Below are 14,605 nucleotides of genomic sequence, written 5' to 3'. Positions count from 1 at the left end.
CAATTTACCTATCTATAAAAGCGAAAGAATAACCTCTGTCACTTACTTGAAAGCTTCTATGGGAGAGTCATGTTTATGACAGGGCTTGGAAGAGAAGAAAATGGAGGTGATGCATACACAGAGGGCATTATTAGATGCTGATTAACCCACAGCCTCCACAAATCATTAACCTTCGTTCCACGAAGCCTGCTCTATCCCAGGTGTGAAGTACTTCCAGCGAGGGTGGGGTGGGGGTGGGGCTAGGGCTGGGGCTGGGATCTCTCTGAAAACAAGTACGAGCCACCAATGCTCCTAGACTCACAATCCAGCCGCCTCCGTCCGTGTCCATGTCACAGTACACCTGCAGGGGCAGGCTGGTGTCACCGTGCAGGTAGATGGTGTAGAGACCACTGGCAACATTGCTGTTCTGCTGAACTTGACTGCAGTCCGAAGGGTGTGGAAAACGCACACCAACTAGGAGTCAAGCAGAGAGATGGTGTCGTTAGGAGAAGGGCAAGGAAGAAGGAGGGGGCTATTTAAGACAATTTATTTTGTTTCGAAACTATTTCATAACCTCCTACTACGTTGCTTCTTCCAACTCTTCACTAAGATCTTATTTTTCTCATGCACCTGCTCTCATCAAACCCTTCAAATGTACTAGAAATAAGGTCAAGTTCACATCACCTCCTGCCCTAAGTCCCACAAAATAACATTCTGTTCTGCTCCCCTCTTTAGTCTTTCTACCACGAGATGGATTTCATCTGAACCTATAACCGTATTTCAATTGCCCCATTTCCAGAGAAATCCATCACTCTGTCCACTCGCTCCTCCTCGGACACCTCTTCTGAGCTCTCCGACGCTTGTCCTCTACCATGTTCTCGTTCAGCGTGCAGGAGTCCACATTACCTGTGGAAAGGGTGGTAGATACATTCCTGCTCCGGCGATCACCCTTAAAGGCCATCAAGGAGACAGGGTAGGTGATGCCCTGCTCAAGGCCTCGCAACTCAAGCCTCTCATCCCCTCTTCCAAGTTGTACCTCCTACCAAACAAAGGAGACAAGAGACAGGAGACAGTCAGTCCGTGTGTCATCCCCCCATGCCTGAGGTATCAACAGCATTCCCTGGTGCTAGTGACAGGAGTTCTCTGAGAAGACAATGTTTGGTTTCTTTGAGGGCTTGGTGGCCCCCAGAGTCCCGGTGGGTCCCAGCAGCTTCCCTGGAGGGTGGTGCCATGAAGACTCAGCCCTGCTGGGAGCCCTCGCAGAGAGCCGGCACCAGGTCCTGCCCCTGGGGGAACACCCTCCAGGTCTCCTGGTCAACTCGGCCTCTAGACATATGCCAGGACACCAACTACAGCCACCGAGGCTGGCGACACTGGGCTGACAAGCTATTAAGGGGGAAAAAAAGTGACCACTGATATCTGTGAGGTGGAGCCATAGTTGGCCTTTCAATACTTCCTTCTGAACCTATCTTATTTCCTCTATGAACGGAGGGCTAACTTCCCTTGAAGGGCTATCGTAAGCAATCATTGAGATCATGAATAAATCAAAGTGCCCTCCCTTTTCCCCTTTCTCCCTCTTTCTTGCCAAGAAGAAAGAAGAATTTTCCATCATAACAAGTTACCAAATTTGTTGGTCCTCAGATTCCAGGTGGGAGGTATAACTCTTGAAGTCAGGGTTAATCGATTCATTCAATAAATATTTACTGAGCACCCCTCGTGTGCCAGGTTCTAAGCACTTTAGATACAGTGATAGTAACACAGACAAAAAGTCCCTGTCCTCATGGGGCTAGCACGAATTGGGAAAGACAAACAATAAACACAATAACATGGAACAGATGTGTGGCCAGCGAATACACAGTGGTCAGCTAGGAACAGACATACAAGTGAGTCCTATGAAATGAGGCCACATGTAGGATGATGTCGACAAATAACCTTGCGTAGCACCTTTCCTTACCACAGCAGATGATCACTAAAGATCAACTCATTTCTCAGCAGGTCACCGTCATACCAGCAATCAAGCTGGTGGGCCCAAGTCAGGTGCTTCATATGGAGGGGCGGGGCATGGGCACCAAGAGAACAAACAAGAAGTTTCCAATACCTTAACAGTGCCATCTGGGAACTGGTAGGTGAGAATGTAGCCATCAATCTGAGCAGAGGGGGCTGTCCAGGTCAACACCCCTCCGGACTGGGTGACAGCAAATGGACGAAGGTTTCTGGGAGGGTCGATGTCTGTATATAAAGTCAAGTAATTATGATTACTAAGTATTATTGCAAGCGGGGCAAGATAATTTTTGACGTGTTAACATATTTCTTCCCACTTCTCCTCCCATTTCTTTTCCTCCCTTCCAGCAAGTAGCAGTCTCTGCTCTTCCTTGCCACCAGCTCCTTATGACCTCTGTTTCCAAAAGCACCCACCTACCGAGGACAAGGGGACTAAGGAAGTTGGGGGTTGAGTGGGTGGCAGACAGAGTGAATCTGTGCTCCCACACCCGCCCCCCAACACAGATTCTCCAAGAGTGGTGGGTATAAGCAATCTAGATTAGCAGACGGGTTCTCAGGGATGGCAGGGCTCCCAAGGTGGCGTGGGATGCTGAGACAGTGCAGATCTGAGAAGGCCCTGTGTGCAGAAACCAGGGGCTCAGCAAACACCTACCTGGAAAGATGACTGAACCCCTGGATGCCCATCTTCCCCTGCCCGGCAACTGGGAAATTAACGAAGACATCACATAAAGCCCGGGAGAGGGAGCGTGACCCTAAATTTACTGAGATTCTGACCAACAAGCAGAATGTGATAAACATTAAGTTGGCATAGAAATATAAAGTTCTATCTCTTACATCACGAAATATGTGGCCTTAGATGCTTACCCTGTACAGAAAGCCTGGGAAAGCAGGGGGGTGCTTGTGTGAAGGAGAGAAAGAAAGAAAGGGAAGAAGAGGTGGAGGGAAAGCAGAGCATTTCCTCTGACTCTGAACACGGGGCTGTGTACGTGCACACGGGAGACCAGGGAAACTCAATCTCAGCAAAAATTCCAGTCAACACCATATTAATTGGTCAGATGGCTCATTTTTTTTAAACCAAATAAGATATTAAATGAAAATTTCCATTTTGAAAAATCATCACAGAAGATGATTTTAATTTAGAGGTTCCCAAAAAAGATGTCTCCAGGCTATTTTCTCCCCAGTAGCATTTCAGCTGAGAACGGAATTGCGATATTTTAATAGAAATCAGGCAGCTGTTGTTTTGAATTAGAATGTTTTGACAAATTTTGAGTTTCGGTAATATCAGCTTGGTCTGACTCTCTAAAGTGTAACATCTGGTACGGATTTTATTCTTTCCATCCACTGCAAAACTGAATTTCCTGCTTTCAGAAATTAAAGCAAAAACCTTAACTATTTAAATATCTTAAGCTGGTCTCTGCTACTTCTCTGCCCACCAATCCCCTGGTTACAGGCTTGAGAGGTCTGTCTTGGTTACTGCCACATTTCTGTGAAGCAAAAAGGTGGTAATACGGTTGTCTTTAAAAATGGCAAGAGTGAAGCAAAGAGAAGATAATGAAGGAACAGAGGAAGAAAGGAACAAGGGAGACAAACAGAGAGAGGGAGGGAAAGAGGGACTGGTTGTCTCTGGAGAAACTCACTGGGCATTACGGAGTTTTTCTTTCTATATACTTTTGTTTAGTTTGAAAATTTTTACTGTAAGTATACTTTACTTTTTTTTATTTAAAAACCCCACTCAGCAGGAAGCCTGCTTCTCCCTCTCCCGCTCCCCCTGCTTGTGATCCCTCTCTCGCTGTGTCTCTCTCCGTCAAGTAAATAAATAAAATCTTTAAAAAAATAAAAAATAAAAACCCCTGCTATTTGTAACTGATAAAGAAATTCAAGCCACCTCTAAGTCCAGGGGCCACACACGGTGTACCGGCCACAGAGGGGACGGCCAGGCCTTGCCCAGACTGTCCACAGAGGCTCGAGGATGTCAGAGAACCCAGTGACCTTCCCAGGTCCCAGTGAGGGAGATGGAGACAGAAGGGCTTCCTTGCCTCTCTCTTCTCCGAACTGGAGCTGAGGCCAAGCAGGTTCAAACACCCAGGCGGAGAGCCTGGGAGCTGAGCGGGGTGGACGGTGAGGGAGGCTACGTTTGCACAAGCACCTGGAAGAGCCACACGGGTCTACTTTCACACTGTCTCCTCTACACTCTTCCTAAGCAGAGCAGTCACGCCTGCATAGTACCTCAGAAAGGGAAAGAGGGAACCCCTCTGAGGAATGGCCTCAGGCGAAACAGCTGCCCTCCCTGCCCCCCTGTGCACCCCCAGGTATGGATGGAGGAAGACTGTCCTGATGGATGTACATGATTCCTTGTCCCAGGCCCTCACAGTACCTGTCAGGGCCTTGGTGTCGGCCTTCTTGCTCTCCTGGGCCCCCTTCTGGGCCCACACCTGGACAGTGTACTCCACACCTGGCCTCAGGCCCATCAGGACGGTGCTGTTCTGCTGCTTCCCCACAGACACCTCCCTGGTGTCCCCATCAGCAGAGGTGTAGCGCACCATGTACTTGTCGATGACAGCTTGTACCGGGTCCCAGGAGATGGTGGCTGTGTCCTCTGTCACCCGGTTGGTCACCAGGTTTTGGGGGCTGTCAATTTCTTTTTAAAAAGGAAAGGCCAAATTTTAGAGCTAAGGGAGGCCATCCCACCACCCCACCACCAGGAGCCTTCCCTTCAAGTTATCTTTAATAATGATATAATTCCATTGAACACAGGAGTGAAAGGTCCCTGCTTTCCATTTTCCAGGGAAACAAGCCATTGGATATTACAACTGGGAGGAATTAGATCTTCTGCAAGCTCATCAATATGGAAATTTTCTGTCTCTCTAGTTTCCACAGAAGTAACAAAAAAAAAGTCTCCTGAGCAACAAGATAAGCCGCCCCACTGGCTGTTGAAATGACCTCTTCATTATCTCTGTGGTATCTGGTTATTTTGTTCACAGAATCTCAGAGCTGAGAAGTCAGATCTTCCAACCTTCTAGTCTTTTATCAAAGGGGAGCATGGAGGCCCAGAAAAATGAAAAGTCTTGCCCAAGATCCTGCCGTTTTCTTGTGTTAAAACCCAGACGGGCCCCTCTTTGCTCTGATTTGTGAAGCCTCCCACCTTCTAAAGGACTTGTCTCCTTTTCTTCTGTGCTCTCTCCGGCATCCCTGGTCTCTCCTTCTCTACCGTCATCGTTCCCAGACTACAAGCTCTAGGACCTCCTGCCTCTCTGCACCCCTTAGCTGACAGACTTCTCAAGAGAACAGGGTTCACCTTCACTTCACTCCTCCCCTCCCATTCACTCCTCGATTCAATGAAGTTTGGCACTTTTCCATTAGCACGCCACTAAAACCGCTAGGATACGGCACCCCCAACTTCGCCAAATCCGATAGACACTAGCCATCCTCACCTTACTGGACTTTTGAGCAGCATTTGGCAGAGCTGATCCACTCCCTCTGTCTTAAAACACTCTCAGCTCTTAACTTCCATGACCACACCCTCCCCTGGTTTTTTCCTAATGGCCTGACCCTTCCTCAGTCTCCTCTGTCAGCAACCTGGAAATGTTGGGGCACCGGAGGCTCCCCCTTTTCCTCTCTCTACACTCCTCCCTTAGTGACCTCATCCATGTCCATGGCTTTGAATACCAACCAATGCTCTCTGCTCCCCAACCTGTGAGCCCCCCGGCTTGCACCTACAACTGCATATCCACCACGGTGCCTTGCATGCACTTGACACTGGACCTATATTTGTGGAATCAATAAGTAAATCACTCAATCAACCAAGGAATCTCACAAGGTTCTCCAGTTTAAATGTCTAAAAGTCTTCACCTTCTTCCCCGAGGCTATTTATCTCAGTCTCCCCTCTCAGACAATGCTGCCCCAACCTTCCACATTGCTCCCCCTCTTTCCCAATGGCCGTCGCCCCCCTCTCCCGGATTTTAGAACTAGACTCTTCACTAACCCTCCTAATGCTACTCCTGTCATGTCCTCCGTGGATCCTCCTCACTGTGTCCTGAACTACCTTTTTTAAACAAACACCACATCACATTGCTCTTCTTCTGATAAATGTAACATGCTCCCTCTTGCAGGCACCGCGTGGTCCCGTGTGAGTGACCCTGCCTCCTTCCCACCTCACCCCATGCCACTTCCCTCTCTCCCCCTCTGTGCTCCAGCCACACCAGCCCCCCTCACAGTTCAGCAACCATCTTAGCTGTGCCATCTGAGGGCCGTCACGCACACCCTTCCCTCTGCCACAAATGGCGAGTTTCCCCCACTAACCATTCTCCCCTTCTTCCATGAGCATATTGTCCAATGGATCTCTCTATAATGATGGTAATATTCTACAGTGTCCAATACAGTAGTCACTAACCAATGTGGCTGTTGACCGCTTGAAATGCACAACTTTGAAAATCATTTAATTACTTCTAATTAGTTAACATTTAAGGAGTCCCATGCAGCCAGTGGCCACTCTGTTGGATGGGACAGTAGATCAGAAGTGTTGGCTAGGCATGTGATCATCCAGCTGAAGAATTCATTCCCCAGCCTTTCCTGTCGTGAGGTCTGGCACTGTGTCTTGGATCTAGCCAGTGGAACGGGAGAAGAAGTGAAGAACGTGTGCAATGTTTCAGCCCTGCCCTGCCCTTTCCACTGCTGGAATGAGGGTGGAGGATGACTATAGAGATGGAGGCAACTCCCTAGGGATGACTGAACAACAATACAGAAGCAGCCTGGCTCTCCCGTGCCATGGAACAACCGTACCAGCCTGGCCCACCTACCCTCTGACCATCCCACAAGACAAGAATAAACTTCTTTCTTGTGTAAGCAAGTGCTATGTGGATGTTTCTGTCAATGTGGATCTTAACTATTACTCATCCTATCCCTTCTAAGAAACATCCCTACCCTGTTATTCTTTATACCTGCACCATGTTCATCTCCTTCATAGAACTGACCATAGTTTACAGTTATAATTTGTTTGCTCGTTGATTATCTATCTTTCCCACCGGACTTTAAGAGAGCAGGAATCATATTTGTTTTTGCCACTGTATCCCAGGCCTGGCCTTTAGAAGATGCTCATCAAAACTTAACTGTGTGTTGAAATGAACACAGAGCTGCAACCTGCCAAGGTAACACTTGCTCCTTTAAACTACACACCACTTATTAAGTCAAACCTACGTAAAACAGCCTGTCACAAAACAGTTCCCTAACCCACGGTTTTTCACTGAGAGGCAGAGCGGTTAAAACCGCAAGGCTTGGGGAAAGGGTTTTAAGACCGTCACAGGACTGCTCAGTACTGAGTCCATGACTACACTTTGATTTTTCTTTAGGTAAATGAAGTTTTTTACAGCAAACTTTCCTAACACAGTCCCTGGTCACAGACCCCAAAAGCAGCAGTGGTATAATTCAGCAACAGGTCAGCCCACAGTGATGACCTGAGTTTATTTTCTCCTCCCTCCTGTTACCTGTTGGGGCCTTGGTGTCGGCCTTCTTGCTCTCCCGGGCCCCCTTCTGGGCCCACACCTGGACCATGTACTCCACACCTGGCCTCAGGCCCATCAGGACGGCGCTGCTCTGCTCCTTCCCCACGGACACCTCCCTGGTGTCCCCATCGGCAGAGGTGTAGCGCACCATGTACTTGTCGATGACAGCTTGCACCGGGTCCCACGAGATGGTGGCCGTGTTCTCTGTCACCTGGTTGGTCACCAGGTTTTTGGGGCTGTCAATATCTAGAAGGAAAAGTACTGCTCAACATAAACTATTAATAGGCCTCAGAGTACAGAATCTCAGGGTCATTTTGCTTGGGGTGAGATCCTTTCATGTTTTGTGGTTCCTCCCTCACCTATGCTCTAACTGCTTCATTGAGATGCATCTTCTCTCCCCAGACAGACTTTGACTCCCCAAGAAGAAAGCACAGTAGACCAAAAGCTACAAATCTACACTATTGCCTCCACTAAGAGTTTAATAAAACAAATCTCATTATTTACTTAGTAAGCGAACGTCAAACTCCCACTAGGTACAAGGCATGGTGTTAGGTAGCACGCGGGGCCCAGTTGAAGACACAGCCCGTGCTCACAAGCAGTAACAATTTTGTTTCTAGCATCATGTCAACAAAGACCTCTGATTACATGCAAGATGATTCTAATAGCCAGATGCAAATGTCAGCTCCTAGAGGCAGAGGGCTACCTCCTAACCCTCCAGGGTTCCCACAGCCTCGTAGAGAACAGAGCACACGGTAAATGCTGAACATACGTTGTTAAATGAATCAGCCAATTAAAAACCAGTTTTAACAAATAATACAGTATATGTTAAAAAAAAAAAAAGAAGATAGTAGGAAGGGAAAAATGAAGGGGGGGAATCGGAGGGGGAGATGAACCATGAGAGACTATGGACTCTGAGAAACAAACTGAGGGTTTTAGAGGGGAGTGGGGTGGGGGGAATGGGTTAGCTTGGTGATGGATATTAAAGAGTGCACGTATTGAATGGAGCACTGGGTGTTATATGCAAACAATGAATCATGGAACACTACATCAAAAACTAATGATGTAATGTATGGTGATTAACATAACAAAATAAAATTTTTAAAAAATACAGTTTTAGCATGCTTTACATACTATAGATGCACTTGTAATGCTGGTTAGCTGGTTAAATCACTAGAGAAATATGGCCATATAGCTCTTTCACAATCAAACTAGAATAGAACATAAAAGTTATCCTTATCCTTAAAACCAGAATTACCATGATTCATACATGCTAAAGCACACCACATATATCTTCTTGCTCTGGTAGATGTAAAGTCTATTTTTCAAAGCTGAATTTTCAACATGTTATTATTAACAACATTTGATTTTCACTTTCTGTTCCCACTCAAAACACAATGAGAGACCCTTAATACTGTCCACAATGAAATATTCATGCACTCAGAGAAGGAGTCGCTGGGCATGACCATCCAATCATGGCAAAATTGTAGCTTAGAACTGCCACTTGGACCTGACTTGTAAGGAAACGAGTTAAAGGGAGGTGAGGGACAGTGTGTGCAGTCTCTTATGAAGGGACACTATCGTGCTCCTCCAGAGCTCATCTAGTCTGCCAGTGTCAGAGCAAGAAAATAAACTGGACCAGCCATAGGCTTAGGTTTACATTCTCAAAGAACAATGCTCCCTTACCTGTCAGGGCCTTGGTGTCGGCCTTCTTGCTCTCCCGGGCCCCCTTCTGGGCCCACACCTGGACCGTGTACTCCACACCTGGCCTCAGGCCCGTCAGGACGGCGCTGCTCTGCTCCTTCCCCACGGACACCTCCCTGGTGTCCCCATCAGCAGAGGTGTAGCGCACCATGTACTTGTCGATGACAGCTTGCACCGGGTCCCASGAGATGGTGGCCGTGTCCTCTGTCACCTGGTCGGTCACCAGGTTTTKGGGGCTGTCAATTTCTTTTWAAAAAAAWAATTTGGAAAAGCCTAAGCYTTGAAGCCATGAAGAGATACCCACCACCCCATCACTGTCATTTTCATCTTCTAGGTCTCTCTCTGCACAAGGCAATGGTCTTCCCATCCAGAGTCTGCTGGGAATCAAGGGAGAAAGTAACCCCTGGCTCCCAATTTCAAAGACTACTCATTGCAAACTTAACATATTTTCTTGGCTTTCAGCTCTCCGGAATGTGGGAGAAATGACATCTTCTTAGCAATATTATGGCACATCAAAACAATCATTAAACACCTGCCACGATGTTCAGGGTACCGAATTTATCATTTTCTCAAGGGCTACTTCAGGGGCAATCATTCTAAAAGCATTATCACCAGCATTGCAATGGTCAGGGCCTCTAACGTCTTTGCTGAGTCTGCTGAAAATATGGCCACTGCACAACTTTACTTCTCCCTTCTAGTAGTGGGTTGAGTGGTTTTGTGAGCAGCTCATCACTATCAGGCAGAGTGATGGCTACCAGCTATGAGCCCACTGAGATCACTACTAGAACTCACTGTCTTTTTTGATCTTTAGGGCTTTCTTTACAAAGTCTCTCATCTCGGACCTTTTCTTTCATACCATGCACACTCAAATCCACATGTTCAAAATTCAATTCCGACTGACCATCTTTCTCTTGTTACCTGTTGGGGCCTTGGTGTCGGCCTTCTTGCTCTCCCGGGCCCCCTTCTGGGCCCACACCTGGACCGTGTACTCCACACCTGGCCGCAGGCCCATCAGGACGGCGCTGCTCTGCTCCTTCCCCACGGACACCTCCCTGGTGTCCCCATCAGCAGAGGTGTAGCGCACCATGTACTTGTCGATGACAGCTTGCACCGGGTCCCAGGAGATGGTGGCCGTGTCTTCTGTCACCTGGTCGGTCACCAGGTTTTTGGGGCTGTCAATTTCTTTTAAAAAAAATATTTGGAAAAAAATAAGCTTTGAAGCCATGGAGAGATACCCACCACCCCATCACTGTCATTTTCATCTTCTAGGTCTCTCTCTGCACAAGGCAATGGTCTTCCCATCCAGAGTCTGCTGGGAATCAAGGGAGAAAGTGACCACTGGCTCCCAATTTCAAAAGACTACTCATTGCAAACTTAACATATTTTCTTGGCTTTCAGCTCTCTGGAATGTGGGAGAAATGACATCTTCTTAGCAACATTATGGCACGTCAAAAAAAACAATCATTAAACACCTGCCACGATGTTCAGGGTACCCAATTTATCGTTTTCTCAAGGGCTACTTCAGGGGCAATCATTCTAAAAGCATTATCACCAGCATTGCAATGGTCAGGGCCTATAACGTCTTTGCTGAGTCTGCTGAAAACATGGCCACTGCACAACTTTACTTCTCCCTTCTAGTGGGTTGAGTGGTTTTGTGAGCAGCTCATCACTATCAGGCAGAGTAATGGCTACCAGCTATGAGCCCACTGAGATCACTACTAGAACTCACTGTCTTTTTTGATCTTGAGGACTTTCTTTACAAAGTCTCTCATCTCAGACCATATCTTTCGTACCATGCACACTCAAATCCACATGTTCAAAATTCAATTCCGATTGACCATCTCTCTCTTGTTACCTGTTGGGGCCTTGGTGTCGGCCTTCTTGCTCTCCCGGGCCCCCTTCTGGGCCCACACCTGGACCTTGTACTCCACACCTGGCCTCAGGCCCGTCAGGACGGTGCTGTTCTGCTGCTTCCCCACGGACACCTCCCTGGTGTCCCCATCAGCAGAGGTATAGCGCACCATGTACTTGTCGATGACAGCTTGCACCGGGTCCCAGGAGACGGTGGCCGTGTCCTCTGTCACCCGGTCGGTGGCCAGGTTTGTTGGGCTGTCAATTTCTTTCAGAGAGATGAAAGAATGTAGCATTTACTAACTCTCTAGTTCCTGAAAGGCCAGCACATACATAGACAAAATGATGATCTTGACAAATTTCACAGTCTGTTCTATGCCAGTGATTGGGATAACTTAAGGGTTTAATTAAGCAAGTGGTCTGAAATTCCAAGAATGAGCTAACAGCATTTAATGAGATGTAGGGTTTTCAGACAAGCGAAAATAGTCTCAGCTCTATAAACTTTACCCAAAAGTAGTCTTTGGATTTGGTTTTCATACGCAAATTTCTCCTTTACCCTGTATTTATACAATATACTCTTTCAGTTCCTGACTCCTTGTACCTGAAAGCAATTATACTTCAATAAATCTCTGCATCAGCTCTAATATTTTCTTTGGGAAGAAAAATATCCTGGAAGTAGGGAGCTGTCAGTTCTTTCCACATAAAACATTATGTCTGCGGCCAGAGAACCAGAAGACTTAAATTGATGGTATTTGAGGTCTGGGCGGATAAAAATAATCCGCCTTGCAGAATCTGTCTGGGTTTCTATGCAGTTAAATTGGGTTGGAATCTGGGTTCCACTGTTTCCTAGTTGCTAACTTAGGCAGACTGTAAACCTTAACTCTAGGTCCCCTCACCTCCAGGAAGGAGGAAAGAGCGGTACCTACCTCACAGGTTAGGGCAAATCACAAGTGAGATATTCACATGGTAAATGCTTAAATATAAGCTCTTTGTTATTACAAGTGCCATTTGAGGCATGAAATACCCCTTTCTCCTTAAAATGTGGACCCCTCGAGTCAGAAATCCAAGTAGTGGTGGTGCATGACTAACATGCCTTTATATTCCTGTTTCAAAAACCAAGTCCTCAAACGTCTGAGCTTTCTGTGACAGCAACTGCATTTCCAACCTAGGCACCACTGCTGGACATCACAGCCAGGCCAGGGGGGCGGAACACGCACCCAAGGGAGACAGCTCACCTAGGGGAGCACAGAGTTCCGAAAGCACTAGGGACAGAGGACATAGAAGGAGGAGTTTCACTCTGGGATTCTCATCCTTCACTACTCCACTCTCATAGACCTGGCCACCATCAACACCACTTAAGATTATTAAGATAATTGCATATTAAGATAAGACAGAAAAAAACCCCTGTCCTATTCTTATACCCCACACCTTTGCATATGCTGCTGCCACAGCTAATGCCCACCCAAGGCATTAGCTGGGCCCACACCTGGACCTTGTACTCCATTGTCACCTCCTCCTACAGCCTGCCATGACTCCCTCTCCCATCCCAGTCTGTGCTAAGTACCCTTTTTTCTGGTTCCCACAGTTTCCAGGGACATTTGTTGACTCTAGAAATAACATAACTCACTGCACTTTATCTTTTTTCCTTGTCTTCTCTACCCACACGGGTGTGAATGCCGTGAGCACGGACTATGTCTTCCATCTCTGTACCCCCAGGGCCTAGCTCTGTGCCTGACAGCACCAGCAATGCCACATCCCGGTGGCCCCCAGTAATTCTGGGGTGCTAACTCACACCACCCCTACCTGACAGAGGGGAAGATTCTTCTCTATTCCAACCTCTACCATCTTAAAAAGACTGACCCACGTGCTTCCTTTTCACAACACTCAAAATCCTACTAAATGGAAAGCCTTGTGTAATATAAACCAGGAGGTGGCAACCTACAGCCCATGGGCCAAATCTGACCTGCTGCCTTCTTTTATAAAGTTTTACTGAACACAGTCCTACCGGTTCATTTACATATTATCTGTGGCTGTTTTCACATCTCAATGGCAGACCTGAATAGTTGCAACACAGACTACATGGCTGGAAACCTGAAAATATGCACTCTCTGGCCCCTCACAGAAAGTGCTGACCCTGCCTTAAAACCAATCTAGATCTCACCATCCTTACTGGCAGCTTCTCCCTCCCCTGGAGGAGATAAGGCCCACCCTGGCCCAGGAAGCTCCATGCTGTGAAATCCATCAAGGGCTGAATGCTGATTAACATTTGCTATGGACTGAATGTTTGTGTGTCCCACCCCCCACCCCCCAACTCCTATGTTGGAGCCCTAACTCCCAATTTGATGGTATTTGGAGGTGAGACCTTTGGGAGATAATTAGGTTTGATGAGGTCATGAGGGTAGGTCTCCGTGATGGCATCCATGCCTAATAAGAGACCTGAGCTTCCTCTCTTTGCCACATAAGGGTGTAGGAAGAAGGTGGCCACCTAAAAGCCAAGAAGAGGGCTCTCACCAGGAACCAAATCAGCCAGCGCCCAGATCATGGGGCTTTCCAGCCTCCAGAATTGTGAGAACTAAATTTCTTTTGTTGAAGGCCCCCAGTCTATGGTATTCTGTTAGAGCAGCCCAAGCTGACTGAGACACCTTGTAAGAAATAATCACGACTGTCACCTACATAGCGCTTGGCTATGTGTCAGGCACTTCCATGAATTAACTCATGTAACCCTCCCAATAACCCTATGAATCAAATACTCATATAACCTCTTTTATAGACTGAGGAACAGAGGCGAAGTGACTTACCCAAAGCCACTCCGCTAGTAAACGGCAGAGCTGGGATTAAAACGTGGACAGTCAAGCTTCTGAAACCACATTCCTAACTAATTATCAGCTTCTCTGAGTGTCTCTATACTAACTGACTGTCCAGAACAGAGACCAATCTATAAGTGAATCCTTTTCTATGATTTCCTGTCAAGTGTCTGGAACCTCAAGTGGGCTCCGGGATGAGATTGCTCTGAATTCAGGGACAGGAGCAGAGGAAGCTTTAAGCAGAAACAATGTCTGGGATGTGCCCCTCCCAGCCCCCCCCCCCCCCAGCCATCTCAGGACATCTACAAGCCCAAGCTGAGCAGAACAGCTAGGTGAAGTCTGGGGACGGACCCTTCTGGTTTCTGGAAGCTTCGAGGCAGAATCGGTACATTTGATGACTGTTGACTCAGGATGCAGACCATTTCTGTGGTCTGAAAGAGAGTTCCTGATTATAAGCCAAGTGCCTGTGCAGCCTCTGCAAACGGAGATAAGCATTCAAATTCACTGTCAGCCAAATGTTTTGAGTTTTAACGTCCAAAAAAATGAAAATTAGGAAGTGTTACTCTGCTCTGAGAGAGTTGCACATGGAATTCTAACCCAAACAAGTATGACTTTCTATGTAAAATAAAAAGGCCGGTTTCTTTTGTTCAAGGTTAAAATGGGAAAAATCATAATTGTGAAATTTTAAATTGCTTTTGCAACCCCCTTCCCCACCTCTGCAAGCAGAAGAGCTGACGTTGGGTGGGCATCGGCCTCCTGATTCACGAATCC

General features: G+C 47.2%; 1 protein-coding gene across 1 annotated transcript in view; it reads right to left on the bottom strand.

Annotated features, from left to right (window-relative positions):
• Positions 1 to 14,605, bottom strand: part of TNN (tenascin N) — a 54,518-nt gene that overhangs the window by 15,191 nt on the left and 24,722 nt on the right. The window contains exons 8-15 of the mRNA XM_032393448.1: positions 11,035 to 11,298; positions 10,098 to 10,361; positions 9,162 to 9,425; positions 7,461 to 7,724; positions 4,355 to 4,618; positions 2,078 to 2,208; positions 886 to 1,018; positions 302 to 453 (exon numbers count right to left, since the gene is read on the bottom strand). Coding sequence (XP_032249339.1) covers positions 302 to 453; positions 886 to 1,018; positions 2,078 to 2,208; positions 4,355 to 4,618; positions 7,461 to 7,724; positions 9,162 to 9,425; positions 10,098 to 10,361; positions 11,035 to 11,298 — 1,736 coding nt within the window. The remainder of the gene's footprint in view (positions 1 to 301; positions 454 to 885; positions 1,019 to 2,077; positions 2,209 to 4,354; positions 4,619 to 7,460; positions 7,725 to 9,161; positions 9,426 to 10,097; positions 10,362 to 11,034; positions 11,299 to 14,605) is intronic.

This window comes from Phoca vitulina, unplaced genomic scaffold, assembly GCF_004348235.1.
Source record: "Phoca vitulina isolate PV1807 unplaced genomic scaffold, GSC_HSeal_1.0 scaffold73, whole genome shotgun sequence".
NCBI classification, from domain to species: Eukaryota; Metazoa; Chordata; class Mammalia; order Carnivora; family Phocidae; genus Phoca; species Phoca vitulina.
The sequence above is the reverse complement of the archived record's forward strand: the minus strand, read 5'-3'. Positions and strand labels throughout refer to the sequence as shown.